The sequence below is a fragment of the Panulirus ornatus genome, chromosome 34, assembly GCF_036320965.1.
Source record: "Panulirus ornatus isolate Po-2019 chromosome 34, ASM3632096v1, whole genome shotgun sequence".
NCBI lineage: Eukaryota > Metazoa > Arthropoda > Malacostraca > Decapoda > Palinuridae > Panulirus > Panulirus ornatus.
In genome coordinates, this window is record NC_092257.1 from 13,865,393 (window position 1) to 13,882,868 (window position 17,476).

At 39.4% G+C, this 17,476-nt stretch overlaps 1 protein-coding gene across 1 annotated transcript in view; it reads left to right on the forward strand.

Moving 5' to 3' along the window:
• The first annotated feature begins 1,261 nt into the window (after positions 1 to 1,261).
• Positions 1,262 to 17,476, forward strand: part of LOC139759880 (uncharacterized) — a 33,187-nt gene continuing 16,972 nt past the window's right edge. The window contains 9 exon segments of the mRNA XM_071682417.1: positions 1,262 to 1,522; positions 4,372 to 4,445; positions 5,299 to 5,490; positions 10,626 to 10,742; positions 11,440 to 12,196; positions 12,378 to 12,514; positions 13,781 to 13,910; positions 14,058 to 14,152; positions 15,722 to 15,871. Of these exon segments, the coding sequence (XP_071538518.1) occupies positions 1,507 to 1,522; positions 4,372 to 4,445; positions 5,299 to 5,490; positions 10,626 to 10,742; positions 11,440 to 12,196; positions 12,378 to 12,514; positions 13,781 to 13,910; positions 14,058 to 14,152; positions 15,722 to 15,871 (1,668 nt within the window). The 5' untranslated portion in view covers positions 1,262 to 1,506.

Here is a 17,476-nt window from a genome sequence, read left to right on the forward strand (position 1 = left end):
ACGTCACTTCATCATCCCACCACTCACTGCCCAATCCAAACATAAAGCAAAGAAGAGTCTCACTAGATATCAAATTTTTGCCTATTTCATCAATTTCCTGACAGGGTTATATGGCACATTGTATGTGGTAGACGCCAGCAATTGTGGAATACTTTTTCGAAGACGGTGTTTGACAATGGCTGAAGTACGGACCTTTTGGAAAATAACTTTGCTCAAGAAAAGGAAACTAAACCACTTGGGGTCAGATCAAGTAAGAGGATCATGAATGTTTCAGGAGTCGAATTTGCAAACTGTGTAGACGAACATACAACCTTCGGCAAAAGATGCAAGTACCTCAGGTTGGAAAATGAATTCGTTTTCTACAAGATCAAATAAAAGCTATTCTTTAGCAAAGCATGAAAGCTCGCATACCATACTGCAACAAAAATATGGACTAGAACTTGCAAGGAAAATGAGAGGTATTATTACAAGCATAGATAATCACAATGTAACCACGCAGTTTGGATATGAACGGACCAAAGTAGGCATGTTAAGTATTGCTGTCAAAACTGTTGTTGGTGGAGGAGAGAGTTATCCAAACTAAAAGAAATAATTCTTCAACGCCGAAGGAATAAAACAAAAAGGCACATGACCTGCTAACCCTCTGCAACAGAAAACAGAAGTCAGTATGGAACCAAGTACGGTAGACTGATTGATCCAGGCCAAATACCCGTTGGTCAAGTTGATCTCACAACAGATTACTCGGGTCAGTAGACCCACCATAACCCGTTGGTCTATTAAGCCTGACCCAGGATACACGACCCAGACTCGTTGATTAAAAGTAACTTTATCAGAGAGCCGTTGGTCCATACCACAATTGACCCAGATCACGTCATTTCAGCTGAACCAGACCACAGACCCAGCGGCATACGAGACCCTGACCACAATCATACTCATCGGTACAGCTGAATTAGATCATAGATATGGCAATTTAGCAGACCCAAACCAGAGACTATAACACACCCTCGTCAAACCAGCCGAAACTTCATAATCCAAAACTTCGATTTCATCTTAAGTAGGATCAGAGACACGTCGATTAAACCGAACCAGATCATAGACTCGTCGCTTTAAGTGAACCAGACCAAAGACCATTAGTGTCTTTGAAAAAGACCACACAACTGTCGGTTTCAAGTTCACTTATACCAATGAACAACCATTTTAGTGGAAACAGACCACAGACTCGTCGTTGCACCTGGACCAAACCAGAGATCCAGAGATTCGAACAAGCCCCGTTCGAACGCTCAGCTGACGGAATGACAACAAACCCTTCTGTCGCCAAGTCTCAACCACCAGCAAGAGAACACAGAACAAGGATTATTAAAGTAATTAAAAGTGAGAAGAGCCGAACAACCACACTTCTAAAAAGGGAGAAACTTGATCATAGCTGCTGCAGATCTTAGTACTCTCTTTTTGGGTGGAGTTCTTCATAATGAAGTCTGATTAATGCTGCCAAGTTGTTGATCAACGATGACGGAATTTCAGAGTAAGTTGTTTCTATGTTAAGAATTGTTACCAGCTTCGTGTTTTAAAGTTATATTTAAAGCTGAAGCAAGTTACCAAGCTTCCAAGCTTCAAGAGCATTTTTAAGTGTACGGAGAAGAGACTTTTAAAAGGACTGCGTCTAAGCAGTGGCTACAGTGATAACTCGGAGGAAAAAATTGGGTTTGTGGATTGTTCAGAGTTAGTTTACAGTATGTGTTTGTCGTGTAGAAGTTATTGCTTGCATAATTGTATTGGTAATTGATTACTTTTTCTCCGCATTAAAACGGGAGTAGGGAAGTTTAGGGAAATGGATACCTATGTTTACCCTGCCTTATATAGGTTGTTTTGATTACAGAAATGATTAGGAAGCATGATTTGGAACTTCATATTTTGTGGAAGGATATAGTGTAAGGTGGTAACGTTTATTCAAATCAGGGAATATGTGTGGTTCATATGTGTAGAATTAGGTAATGCACATGTAGAATATAAACAACCCATAATAACCCCACCAACTTGCTTAATGGTAACATACCTAGTCAGTATCCTTATTTTGGTTGAAGGTACTCAGAATTGGTATCAAGAGACTTAAATCACGGTACATAATTCATTTCTTCATGTGATGATGACATTAAAATACAGCAAGAAGAATCTGGAGTTCTTCACAAAGTGAGCAGGGCTCTGAAGTAGAGGGAAATAGTTTCATGAATTTTGTAAAATGCTTAAAGAATACTATGCAATCCGAACCTAACATAGGAGTAATGTAAGATAAGCATGCCTAAGATTAATGTAACCTAACTACATGATGAATTGCTAGTTTTGCCATGATTTGGATATTGGGTGCAAATGTATTGTTTGGAGAATTCACTGAAAGTTGCGAGCATGATCCAGAGCATTATACTCTAGTTCATTCTGTGTTAAAAGAAGAATAAAGGGTGGATGGTAGTAGCATGGGTTATGAATAACAGAGAAAATGTGATGTTAGTTGATGTAAAAGCACAGTGAATACTATAAGTTCACTGGAACCTGTGAAGGCCTTACCTAGCCTCCCAGGCAGACTCATGATTGAGCATTAAGTTAACTGCTGATGGATGTCAAGAAACAGAGAACAGACTGAGTGTCCATATGTCCTGCAAGCCAATCTCCACACAAGTACCTGTTTCATTTGACCACCACCAGTAGACCAATTTAATATTATTTATGGAATATGTTTAGCTCCACATTGCTTTTAGTTTTGGATATTGCATAATTTTGTTTTGCATTGCTTGTCTGGTGTTTAAAGACTACAGTAATAGTTACAGAGCATGATTTGAAGAATTATGTTGCACCGATTGATATTAGATTAGGTAACTGTAGGGAGCATTATGTGTATCAGGTGGAATGTGGGATTACTGTGAAAGTAGTTAATACATGTGTAGAAAATCAGCAGAACTAATGTAAACCTTACCTGATTTCTTTGGCAGTCAAGATAAGTCATTATGTTCAATGCTTTTGTGGAACTGGGTGCTTGACAAATGCTGCTGAAATTTCAACAAGCATGACAGGTTTTATAATTCCCAGCAGCAGACTTATTTAATGTTTGTATGTTTCTACTTTGTATTTTGGCAAATAAATGAGGTTAGTTCGGTGTTTGTCAGTTCTGTAGATACTCTGCTTGTGTCATACCTAACCCTGCATTGTCCATGATATAGCTCACTAATTTTGCCATATTAGATGTCATTTAATGAAATTTAATAATGTGTATCATGCTTCAAAACTGTCATTGTAGTCTCTTAAACACTAGCTTGCAGAACAAGATTTTAGTGTTGCTGAGCTAAACTAGACACTTATCATACACCATGTTGGTATTTCTTTTGTGGGCAAAGAAAAATTAAGAGAGAGAATTTGAATGGCAAAACTGGGTGGAGAAAGAATATTTGAAAGCTGAGAAGAGGAGACTGAATGGATGGATGGATGGATGAAATAAAGAGGGTTTTGAGTGCTTGGGGCTTGAATATGCTCAAGGGCACAAGGCATGTATGCAATCAAGTAAATTGGAGCAATGTGGATTGTACAGAGGCATATGAAGCAGTCTGGGGAAACCACAGAAAGGTATGTGGAGAATGGTTGTAGATAGGGGGCCTTGATTTAGTTACATTATACGTGACTGCTAGAGAGTGGATGTGAGTGAATGAGACCCTATCTTTGTTTGTTCATTGCACTACCTTGCTTACTCTGGAAAACAGTTAACAACCATGAAAAAAATTGTTGTCTGGTAGCTTAATTTCAGAAAAAATTACTTTATTAAATGTAAGCCACCGCCTTTTGCTTGTGCATGGCAAGAACTGAGTTTTATTTGCATTATTTCTCAGATATGATATTGCCATATGACTCTTCATTTCTAATTACATATAAAGTGACATATCAGTTATGTTTCTCATATTTAGTTGTGAAGTTATGAAAATTAGTTGATTTTTATGATCCATTGGTTGAGGGGACCAGTCTTACACTACATATTCCATGAAGAGACAGACAAGTCTTTTGTAATTACCAAGAAAAATTTCCATATATATGTATATGTATAAATACTTTATTCTCCCTATGTGGTATTTAGTTTTATATGACTCTACTTTCATTGAACATGAGAAGCCTTTTCTGAATTTACTAATATTGCCCTGTAAAATTTCTGTCTCATTGAGTGTTGTGCTTCTGTGTGTCTTGTTACCTGTAAGATGCTTATTAATGGACTAGATACCATCCAATATGTGTTTTACAAAGATCAGAATCAGTTCAGATCTAAGAACATTGTTTTTCAGAACTTCAGTCTCAACCTCCAACTAGGGACATTCTTTCATCATGTTTGACTTGTTGCAGATGGTGTGTGTGACCTTTGTGGAGATGACCACTCAGCATGCAGCTGTCCTATGCTGTCTCAGCTAGACAGCTCTGTGAGTAGACCTGCCTACTTTATATCAGTTTTGTATGGCCATTCATTAATGTTTAAGCAGTCCTTTGCAGTATGTAGTTATGATTGTGTGGTGAGTTATACTTTTCTTTAGTTTTCCAAAGATTCATTAATGTACTCTGGGAGCACAAACTTCTTAGTTGGCTGAAAGTACAGAGAAGTCAGTTACTTTGATATATCTAGTACCATCTAAATAAAAGCATAATTTGTTTGCATAGGTTTTTTTTACTGTTGTATGTGATGTGTAACAAGGAATAGGACCTATTTGTCCATGAGACAAAGAGCCAAGGATTAGTTTTACTCATATTGTAGTTCCTTAAGAAGGTAGTAAGGAAGTTAGTTTGCCATACGGAAATGACTTTTCCTACCATTTTGCTGGCCTGCAAGGTTGGGATTGGAGGCCTCAATTCTACAAATTAAATTCTAACAACAGAGTAGTTCCTTTGCACACATCTTACAATGCTGCACTGTTATAATCCATTGATAATGATACATTTTCATCAAGGGTGACTTTCTTTGCATTATTTTACTCTACTTGACTTGATCTTTATGCCTGTTTGATATGAACTTGTCTCCTATTGCCATGGGTAAATGAAATGTTGACCTTTATGTCATATTTGTAATTTCCAATGTGAGGCAGAGCAGTGCTCAAAAGACTTTCAGGCAAATGCCTATTGAGTTGGTTTAAGTTTCCAACATCAGTGTGTATAATATTGTACAATGAAAGGGGAACCTCAGGGAGTATCACAATGCTCCTAATTTCACTATAAGGAATTGCTTGGTGTTTATACAATAAGTGGATCATTAGAATTATTTCATAATTTTCTTTGTATCAGGCTAAGCTAATGGAGCACCCTGAACCTCAGCTGGCTTATCAGTCTCTCCCATCGTGGATTAAAGTTGAGGATGGTCCTGATGGGATACAGTTGGTGGTTATTAACCAGAGTCTTCCTAAATTTACCAGGTTGGGGCCCTTCATTGCTCCACATAAACCACATCTCAGCCCTACCACAGACTTCCCACTGAAGGTTTGTAATCAAATTAAAGAGTTATTTCACATATATATTGGATATATTTTTTCTCTACAAGAAGTCTCCCAGTAATGCCATGAGGTTCACTCGGGTCCCTAGTTGGAACAGACTTGCTAAAAGATGTAGAATATGCAAACCCAATTATTAGCTCATTACAAGTATATATATATATATATATATATATATATATATATATATATATATATATATATATATATATATGGGTATGTTTGAAGGAATAGTGGTTCCAACAATGTTGTATGGTTGCGAGGCGTGGGCTATGGATAGAGTTGTGCGCAGGAGGATGGATGTGCTGGAAATGAGATGTTTGAGGACAATGTGTGGTGTGAGGTGGTTTGATCGAGTAAGTAACGTAAGGGTAAGAGAGATGTGTGGAAATAAAAAGAGCGTGGTTGAGAGAGCAGAAGAGGGTGTTTTGAAATGGTTTGGGCACATGGAGAGAATGAGTGAGGAAAGATTGACCAAGAGGATATATGTGTCGGAGGTGGAGGGAACGAGGAGAAGAGGGAGACCAAATTGGAGGTGGAAAGATGGAGTGAAAAAGATTTTGTGTGATCGGGGCCTGAACATGCAGGAGGGTGAAAGGAGGGCAAGGAATAGAGTGAATTGGAGCGATGTGGTATACAGGGTTTGACGTGCTGTCAGTGGATTGAATCAAGGCATGTGAAGCGTCTGGGGTAAACCATGGAAAGCTGTGTAGGTATGTATATTTGCGTGTGTGGACGTGTGTATGTACATGTGTATGGGGGGGGGGTTGGGCCATTTCTTTCGTCTGTTTCCTTGCGCTACCTCGCAAACGCGGGAGACAGCGACAAAGTATAAAAAAAAAAAAAAAAAAAAAAAAAAAAAATATATATATATATATATATATTTTTTTTTTTTTTTTTTTTTTTTTTTTAACTTCGCCATTTCCCGCGTTAGCGAGGTAGCGTTAAGAACAGAGAACTGGGCCACTGAGGGAATATCCTCACCTGGCCCCCTTCTCTGTTCCTTCTTTTGGAAAATTAAAAAAAATTGAGAGGGGAGGATTTCCAGCCCCCCGCTCCCTCCCCTTTTAGTCGCCTTCTACGACACGCAGGGAATACGTGGGAAGTATTCTTTCTCCCCTATCCCCAGGGATAATATATATATTTTTTTTTTTTTTTTTCATACTCTGTCGCTGTCTCCCGCGTTTGCGAGGTAGCGCAAGGAAACAGACGAAAGAAATGGCCCAACCCCCCCCCCCATACACATGTACATACGTCCACACACGCAAAATATACATACCTACACAGCCTTCCATGGTTTACCCCAGACGCTTCACATGCCTTGATTCAATCCACTGACAGCACGTCAACCCCTGTATACCACATCGCTCCAATTCACTCTATTCCTTGCCCTCCTTTCACCCTCCTGCATGTTCAGGCCCCGATCACACAAAATCTTTTTCACTCCATCTTTCCACCTCCAATTTGGTCTCCCTCTTCTCCTCGTTCCCTCCACCTCCGACACATATATCCTCTTGGTCAATCTTTCCTCACTCATTCTCTCCATGTGCCCAAGCCATTTCAAAACACCCTCTTCTGCTCTCTCAACCACGCTCTTTTTATTTCCACACATCTCTCTTACCCTTAAGTTACTTACTCGATCAAACCACCTCACACCACACATTGTCCTCAAACATCTCATTTCCAGCACATCCATCCTCCTGCGCACATCTCTATCCATAGCCCACGCCTCGCAACCATACAACATTGTTGGAACCACTATTCCCTCAAACATACCCATTTTTGCTTTCCGAGATAATGTTCTCGACTTCCACACATTTTTCAAGGCTCCCAAAATTTTCGCCCCCTCCCCCACCCTATGATCCACTTCCGCTTCCATGGTTCCATCCGCTGACAGATCCACTCCCAGATATCTAAAACACTTCACTTCCTCCAGTTTTTCTCCATTCAAACTCACCTCCCAATTGACTTGACCCTCACCCCTACTGTACCTAATAACCTTGCTCTTATTCACATTTACTCTTAACTTTCTTCTTCCACACACTTTACCAAACTCAGTCACCAGCTTCTGCAGTTTCTCACATGAATCAGCCAACAGCGCTGTATCATCAGCGAACAACAACTGACTCACTTCCCAAGCTCTCTCATCCCCAACAGACTTCATACTTGCCCCTCTTTCCAGGACTCTTGCATTTACCTCCCTTACAACCCCATCCATAAACAAATTAAACAACCATGGAGACATCACACACCCCTGCCGCAAACCTACATTCACTGAGAACCAATCACTTTCCTCTCTTCCTACACGTACACATGCCTTACATCCTCGATAAAAACTTTTCACTGCTTCTAACAACTTGCCTCCCACACCATATATTCTTAATACCTTCCACAGAGCATCTCTATCAACTCTATCATATGCCTTCTCCAGATCCATAAATGCTACATACAAATCCATTTGCTTTTCTAAGTATTTCTCACATACATTCTTCAAAGCAAACACCTGATCCACACATCCTCTACCACTTCTGAAACCGCACTGCTCTTCCCCAATCTGATGCTCTGTACATGCCTTCACCCTCTCAATCAATACCCTCCCATATAATTTACCAGGAATACTCAACAAACTTATACCTCTGTAATTTGAGCACTCACTCTTATCCCCTTTGCCTTTGTACAATGGCACTATGCACGCATTCCGCCAATCCTCAGGCACCTCACCATGAGTCATACATACATTAAATAACCTTACCAACCAGTCAACAATACAGTCACCCCCTTTCTTAATAAATATCCCTGGGGATAGGGGATTAAGAATACTTCCCACGTATTCCCTGCGTGTCGTAGAAGGCGACTAAAAGGGGAGGGAGCGGGGGGCTGGAAATCCTCCCCTCTCGTTTTTTTTTTTTTTTTAATTTTCCAAAAGAAGGAACAGAGAATTGGGCCAGGTGAGGGTATTCCCTCAAAGGCCCAGTCCTCTGTTCTTAATGCTACCTCGCTAACGCGGGAAATGGCGAATAGTTTAAAAGAAAGAAAAAAAGAAAATATATATATATATATATATATATCCTCTTTCTTTCTTTCTTTCTTTCTTTTAAACTATTCGCCATTTCCCGCATTAGCGAGGTAGCGTTAAGAACAGAGGACTGGGCCTTTTTTGGAATATCCTCACCTGGCCCCCTCTGTTCCTTCTTTTGGAAAATTAAAAAAAAAAACGAGAGGGGAGGATTTCCAGCCCCCCCTCTCCCTTCCCTTTTAGTCACCTTCTACGACATGCAGGGAATACGTGGGAAGTATTCTTTCTCCCCTATCCCCATGGATATATATATATATATATATATAGATAGATATTATCCCTGGGGATAGGGGAGAAAGAATACTTCCCATGTATTCCCTGCATGTCATAGAAGGCAACCAAAAGAGTAGGGAGTGGGGAGCTGGAAATCCTCCCCTCTCGTTTTTAATTTTCCAAAGGGAGGAACAGAGAAGGGGAACAAGTGAGGATTTCCCTCAAAGGCTCAGTCCTCTGTCCTTAACGCTACCTCACTAACTCGGGAAATGGTGAATAGCAGTATATTCATACATATTCGCCATTTTCCACATTAGCAAGGTAGCATTAAGAACAGAGAACTGAGCCTGAGAGGGATTAAGTAATGAAAGGGTAAGGAAAATGTGTGGAAATGAAATAGTGTGATTGAGAGAGCTGAAGATGTGTTGAAATGGTTTAGACATATGGAGAGAATGTGTGAGGAAAGATTAACAAAGAGGATATATGTGTTAGAGGTGGAGGAAAGGAGGAGAAGTGGGAGACCAAATTGGAGGTGGAAGGATAGAGTGAAAAAGACTTTGAGCGATCAGGGCCTGAACATACTGGAGGGTCAAAGGCATGCAAGGAATAGAGTGTATTGGCACTATTGTGGTATACTGTGGTCAACATGTTGTCAGTGGTTTGAACCAGGGCATGTGAAGTGTCTGGGGTAAACCATGGAAAGGTCTGTGGGGCCTGGATGTGGAAAAGGAGCTGTGGTTTCAGTGTATTACACATGACTGCTAGAGACTGAGTGGGAACGAATGTGGCCTTTTTTTGTCTTTTCCTGGCGTTGCCTCGCTGGAGGGGGGTGTGCTGTTTCATGTGTGGCAGGTTGGTGACAGGAATGGATGAAGGCAGCAAGTGTAAATGTGTATATATGTATATGTCTGTGTATGTATATGTATGTATACATTAAAATGTATATGTATGTATATGTGCGTCTAGGGATGTTTATGTGTACACATGTGTATGTGGGTGGGCTGACCATTCCTCATCTGTTCCCTCGCGCTTCCTCACTGACGTGGGAGATGGCGATTAAGTATGATAGATAAATAAATATGTATGCATAAATGTCCATACACACACATATACATGCATGTACATATTAACATGTACATGCATATATACACACATACAGAGACATCATACATACACATGTACATATTCATACTTGCTTACCTTCATCCATTTCTATCTCTACCCTGCCACACAGGAAAGAGCATGTAAACATGGGTTCATCATGGACTGAAGTAGGGCATATGAAGCATTCAGAAGACAATATGTTGTTGGAGTTAATTTTAGTTGAACCTGGAAATGATTATTATGTAATGAGCATGGCAACAAAGGGAAACATCATTATTCATCAAGTAAACTATGCATTGAGCAATGTGCACTAACCTTGCCTTTTGGCAAAATTTTGTCGTAGGTGCATAGGTAGGAATTCTCTTTCTTTATTCTGCAGATGTTATTTTAGCCACTTCTCTCATAAGTTGTTTGCGAATGTCCCAGTCCTGGGACATGAACCTGCTTCATTCATATAGTTTTAGGTCTGCAAATGTCTCAGCTGTTCATTAGCTGAACTACTGAATATGAGGAGGTCAATGTCAATCATGATGAATCTGTGAAAGTAGACTTTGTTTTGGTACATTGTATGGCTAGAGATAGGATGTGTGTAAATGTGTCTGTAGTTCATCTCTTGCTGATGCTGTCTTGTGGTGTAGGAGAAGCCCTTTTTTGTATCAAAAATTAAGCTAAAGATGTTTTTGAAATGAATTTTTCTTTAGTATTATGATTAATGATTATTTGAATTTTAGATATGTCATGCAGGTGGAAGCCATACATATTTGGATCAGTCAAGGAAATGGCTATGCAACTGGCTTAGCCTTGTCCCAGTTGGATCTCCCTCCAATAGAAATCTGCTTGCATGCCAAGTGAGTAATTTGCATATATTTCCTGCCAGACATATTATCATTGTAAAGTTTGAATGTGCTGAAATAAGAAGGTGTCTAATAGAAGGACATTCCAACCCTTTGTATTTCCTGTGGGGAAGCAATGATCTTCTTCACCCTTCATCAATCACTCATCAGTGTTCATAGCAACTCACTCACTACCACCCTTGACTAGTCAGCGACTCCCATTGGAATGACGTCATCAAACCACTTACTTAAAGCCATTTGGAGCGCACAGTTCTCTGGGATGGTGTGCTGATAGGACATTGCTACTAGATCAGTTTTTTCCATTCCATGGATAATTATTATTTTTGTTTGTTATTAAATGTTTTAAGATTATGGTTATTATTGTGTATTGTGATGCCATTTTATGTATGACATTTAGAGGATTATTTGTATCATTTAGCAGCTGAAGAAATACAAAAGTATTAATATTGCTAATGAATCTGCTATGCTGAATAAAGTTAAGACCAAAGGCAAATAATGTATAGTATAGAGCTGAAATGACCACTGTATTTATCACAGGAAAACCAACTTATGAAAATTTTCCACTTTAAACCAGCAAAAAGCATTTAAGAGATTCGAAGAATTTTTATGTAAATTATTGCATGTAACTATTGTTATTATGTATAGAATTAGATATTTTTTCTTCTTTTTGTTTATTAGGCATTTGTTACAGGTAGATGATTTGATATATTATATAGCAGCTGAGGAAATTCAAGAAGGATCAGAACTGCGTGTGTGGTATGCTCCATTCTATCAACAGAAGGTTAAAGAAGAGTTGAAAGCACTTGGCTTGAGTCAGACTTTGGTTAGTACACCAATAGACGCACACAGGAATCCCCTTAAACAGTCACTGCCAACTTTTCCATCTGGAGCCCATCTTCATATATCCCACTCACTCTCACGGATTGTGGTAGGAAGAGGTCAAGTCACCTTCACTCATAATTCCGGGGAAGGTGAAAGTGGCAATCAGTTTTTTGGACATCCAGCCACCACAAGTGGTCATGTCATGATAGATAAATGTCATTCAGATGAAATTGTACAAGGAACACCAATTCAGTCATCAAGTGCCTGTGGATATACACATGAAGATAATAGTCAGAAAGTGAAAAAGGATCAATTTTCAAGTCGAGACATGATTGGATATGTTTCACAGTCTGGGACAAATACAGCAGAGAGTATACAGTTAGTAAATAGCAGAGAAGCCCTGAGGGAACCAGAATGCATCGTGACATTTACTATAACTGCAGCTTCAGAAAATTATGATTTGTCTCACAGTGAACACTATGCTAATGATGACCTTCAGTCTGAAATTTGTTCAAATGGAAATGATACATGTGAAGAATCCACTCAGGGTAGTAACAGAAAGGACTTGCCATTTCCATCAGCTACCCCTAAGAGGAAGTCTTACAAGTTGAGAGAACCAAAGTCAGGTATAACAATTTTTTCATTGAATATGTATTATGTATTCATTCAGAAGTAGTTGTTACTTTATTTGTTCTCTTATGCTGAATCTAATTGATGTGATATCTTCTTGATTATAAACATCTTTTGTAAAGAAAATCTTTCCATAAATATGGGTTTTCAGAAAAGTCAAAGGTCTTTTCTTGGCAGAAATCTGTGTAGCAGGTTCCGATGTGGTGAAACAACTTCCTGCACGTGCACTAGGAGCTCGTGAGCCTCGTCCATGGTCTTGTAAATACTGTGGGGATAACTTTACAAAACTTCTTCCATTTGCTACTCATTTAAAAGTATGTATTTATTTTTCATGTACTTTACATTATCCTAGATTTCATAGTGCATAGGTGATATGGATGTATGAAGAGAATATGGTAATGAAAGAAAAAAAACATAGGTGTGGGAAATTCATAGATGAGAGAGAGGGACAGGGTGGCAAGATGCAAGGAAATGGAGTAACAGTGTAGATGATTATAATGATTATAATGAAATAAAGAAACTTAATGTTTTTAGAATAAATTTTGAATGGGAGTAAAAACATATATATAGAACATAAATGAAAAATAGAGTGAATTGGATCGATGTGGTTTGCCGGGGTTGATGTGCTGTCAGTGGATTGAATCAGGGCATGTGAAGCGTCTGGGGTAAACCATGGAAAGTTGTGTGGGCCCTGGATGTGGAAAGGGAGATGTGGTTTCGGGCATTATTGCTTGGCAGCTAGAGACTGAGTGTGAAAGAATGGGGCCTTTGTTGTCTTCTCCTAGTGCTACCTCGCACACATGAGGGGGGAGGGGGAAGGTATTCCATGTGTGGCAAGGTGGCAATGGGAGTGAATGGGGGCAGACAGTGTGAATTGTGTGCATGGGTATATATGTATGTGTCTGTGTATGTATATATATGTGTACATTGAGATGTATAGGTATGTATATTTGCGTGTGTGGACGTGTGTGTGTATACATTGTGCATGGGGGTGGGTTGGGCCATTTCTTTCGTCTGTTTCCTTGCGCTACCTCGCAAACGCGGGAGACAGCGACAAAGCAAAATAAATAAGTAAATAAAATGAAAAATCATATTGAAAATTTCCTTTCTGCCATTTGTGATTTCCTACCTAATGCTAACTTTTCATCAATTTTTATCTGTGCCTTCACTTCTTGATTTGATGCCCTCTTATCCTTTCTTATTTCATCTTAGTTGGTAAGGTCTATTGTTCTATACTGCAAGATATTGTACACAATTGATTTTATAATTTGTCATTATTTCCATCTATTCTTTAAACCTCACACTCATTTTACATTAGGTAGATCATACAGTCTTATGCCTTTTGCAGGAATTCATTTCCAGAACTAATGTCCCCAGTCCCAATACTGTTGGCTGGCATAGGGCAGGGAGGCTCAGATTCCTTGATAGATTTACTGCCTCATAATTATTACCCAGAAAATTGGTACCCTTTCTCCCATAATCACTATAATTCATCTGTTTTCATTGTCTTTCTTCCGTATACCTTTCTGCCATGTATCATTATCAGTTCCCATTCACTTTTAGTTATTTATGAACCTTAGGCTCACCTCTTGTGGATTGTTGGTCGATGTCATGTGTGCAAAGAGTGCGGTGGATCATTTTCCAGCTCAGTTCATCTTCATCGCCACCAGCAAGCAGCACATCAACAAATGAATTTTCAGTCAGAATCAGGTAGGTTTTCAGTGGCTTAATGCCACTTAAAACCACAGATTTTGTTTGTTTATAGTATTATCACATATATTAGAATGGTGGCACACTTTACATGTATTACCTCTCAATAACAGGAGTTGCATGATGTCTTTTTATCATGCTTTTTAGATTGCCGAGGTGAATCTGAGGTATTGGTGAAACATGAAGTTCTAAGTGAAGATGAAGATGCCATAGATGATCCAGGAGGAAAGAAAAATAAAGAGGTATGTTCCTGGATGCTTAGGCATGTTGATGCCTGGTTCAAGTGGACAGAATTATAGAAATATGCAGGTGGCATATAATACATCCTTACTCTTTGAATGCTAGCAGAGAACTGATGCAGTGGACAGCATGGCATGTGCAGCTTCTGCACTTCACAGCACCTGGCTAGCTGAACTTTTGATAGACAACAACACCTTATTGTTGTTGTACTGAATTGTGCCCTATCATGACCCATCTGTATCTGCCTGTCCGTGTAAAATAACTTAAATATTTGAGATCATTTATAAGGTTCTGGTTTATTAGATATAGAGGGTGTCAGATCCAGTAAGCCATATGATAGCACTTTAAGTGAGGAGCACAGTTCCTCAGATATTAGTGCAGGAGGAGAGGAGCCTGGTTCCTTTAGTACTGGTGTTGGAGGCAATTTACTGTTTCATCCTCTTTATCAGCTAGAGTATTAAATGGTCTGAAATATATGGTTCAAAATCGTTTGATCATTTGCAAAATACTGGTTTATTAAGCACAGAGGTTATGAGATCCTGTATATGATGGCACTTGGAATTCAGGGTATTACCAGTCCTTTAGTCAATATATCCCAGACCTTCAGTGTATTAGACAAATGCATTTTATAGGAAAAAAAGTGTATCCTATGTGCTAAAAAATATGGCTGAAAGTCCGAAAGATAATGGAAATGTGGATGGTGCAGTAGAACATTTGCAGTTCATGTAGGTGAGATGAGGCAAGTGATTATATCACAGTAAAATACATTCATCGTGTTTTTGGTATATGATATTATAAACTATATCGATCAATCAGTCAATATCTTTGATTCCTGTTCCCTTCTGGAACTCCCCTCAAGAGGGGTGGCCACAGTAATAGAGTCTCCATAACTGGTGAACTCCAGTGCTGCTACTCAGCCTTTAGTGTCTCACCTTAATAGGCCACTGGCAGAGGGCAAAGCTAGTGCAGTGTTTGCAGAGGCTCCTGCAAAATGTTCCTACTGACTACCTCTACTTAGTGCTCCTGCCTAACATTCCTAACTAATATTTCTACCTAATGCCCCTACCTAAATGTTCCTACTTACTTCTGTCTATTGCTCCTACCATTTTGCCAAAAGGTAGGGGTAGCACATAGCGCTCACCACAGGAAAATCTACAGTTACGAAGAAAGAGCTGTATGAGTTAAGTGTTGTCAAGTGTTGTGTCTGACAAGGAGAGATTGTATGTTTGTGGACAGAATGCCAGTAGTCCATATGTAGGAAAGGCAGTAAGATTAGGCAGCTACCTGGGTCAGAGGAATGCAACTTGACAATTACTCAAATGCTGGCTCACTTTGCAGCTGTCACTAACCCACCTGATAACCAGGTGGGTATTACTGGTAATATGTAATGCTCTTTAATTTGTTCTTACCAAATTTATGAACAAATGATGAACTCTAGGTCTTTTCCATTTACTATAGTGACCCTACACTCATATACATGGTTGCGCATTACTGTCTCTTGTGTGTTGTTATGTATTTCTGCTCATCAATTAATAACAGTTAATTGAGGATTAATTTCTTGAGTTTTACAGGGATTGAAGAGAATATCAGCTCTCCCAACTAAGCATGTGGAAGGTCCCCATGAGTGCCAGATATGTACCAAGCATTTCCACAAGGCTCAGTACCTGTTACGGCATCTTCGAAAGCATACTGGTGACTTCACTTGCCAGTATTGTCTGAAGGTCACTAATATCTGTAATACTGTTGAAATATTTTCATTTTTGAAGTGGAATTACCTTTTTATATAGTGTGGGGACTGTTTATGCACTCAGGGTCCCCTGTCTTTTCAATTTTGATTACATTAAGTAGCTTTTCAAACATATGTGTACAAAGGTAGATAAGCTAGAGGGAACAAAATAAGGAGGGAAAGCCTAAAGAGGGAAGCTTGAAGGTGAGACCCACATACCATACCACAAACACTTTTGACATATCAAGGGCTATGACATAGAATTCTCCATAGGCTTTCACATTTGATTACCATTCATTAGTAAGAAAAGAAGGGATATCACATGTGGATCTTGTATTGCAAAAGCTATATTGATGTTCAGAGAGAGGACAGAGACTCAAGATGTGTAAGGGAATGGCAGTTGAGAAGGGATTCAAAGACTCAAAATTGTAGAAGTCAAAGCTACAGGACAGGACTTCCTCTGGATAGGATGTGCCAGTACATGTTTTCAAAACAAGGAAAAGTTATGGTTTTAAATTGAAGAACAGGCTAATAATCACTGGCACAATGGAGTTCAGTTGCCGTGAACTAGAACATTATGATGAGAGGTTTTACTTTCATTTTTTCCTTTAAGTCTCAATCATCTGTTCTTGATGCTAGCTCGCTAGCGTGAGGTAGCGCTTGGAAAAGACGACAATGGCCACATTTGTTCACACTCAGTCTCTAGCTGTCATGTGCAATGCACTGAAACCACAGCTCCCTTTCCACATCCAGGCCCCACAAAACTTTCCATGGTTTACCCCAAACGTTTCACATGCCCTGTTTCAATCCATTGACAGCACTTCGACCCCGGTATACCACATGGTTCCAATTCACTCTATTCCCAGCACACCTTTCACCCTCCTGCATGTTCAGGTCCCAATCGCTTAGATTCTTTTTCACTCTATCCTTCCACCTCCAATTTGGTCTCCTGCTTCTCGTTCCCTCCACCTCTGACACATACATCCTCTTTGTCAATCTTTCCTCACTCATTCTTTCCATGTGACCAAACCATTTCAGTACATTAATGACAAAACCTGGATTAGGGCATTTATTTGCCTGTGCCATCTCATCTCAGCTAACATAAAAAAGAGAAACCTGCCCCCAGAGTCCTATCTTATGAGAATAGTTAAGAGATCAGCTGTTTGCTCGCAAATGTAAGAATAGCATTGAAGTTCATGGATAAGGAATTATTCAGCAAGCTGTACACATCATACATAAGGCCAAAACTAGAATATACTTCTCAGGTTTGGTCACTGCACCAAAAAAGCACAAAAAGCTATTATAGAAGGTCCAGAGGAGAGTAACAAGATGGTACCAAAATTGAGTCTCAAGGAAAGGCTAGAGGACATAGATTTGCCTACCTTGGAAAAGAGAACAATGAGGGATAATCTAATCACAGCCTTTTGATTGATGACCTTAGACAATTCACTGAGGTAAGGATAGAACAACCACAGGACATTCATGAAATTAGGTGAGAAACTTGATAAAAGAGGAAGTACTTTTAAAGTATGAGAAGTAGATGAATGAAATGAAATAACTAGACATGGTTAATGCAGACAACATATGGAGATTTAGGTTG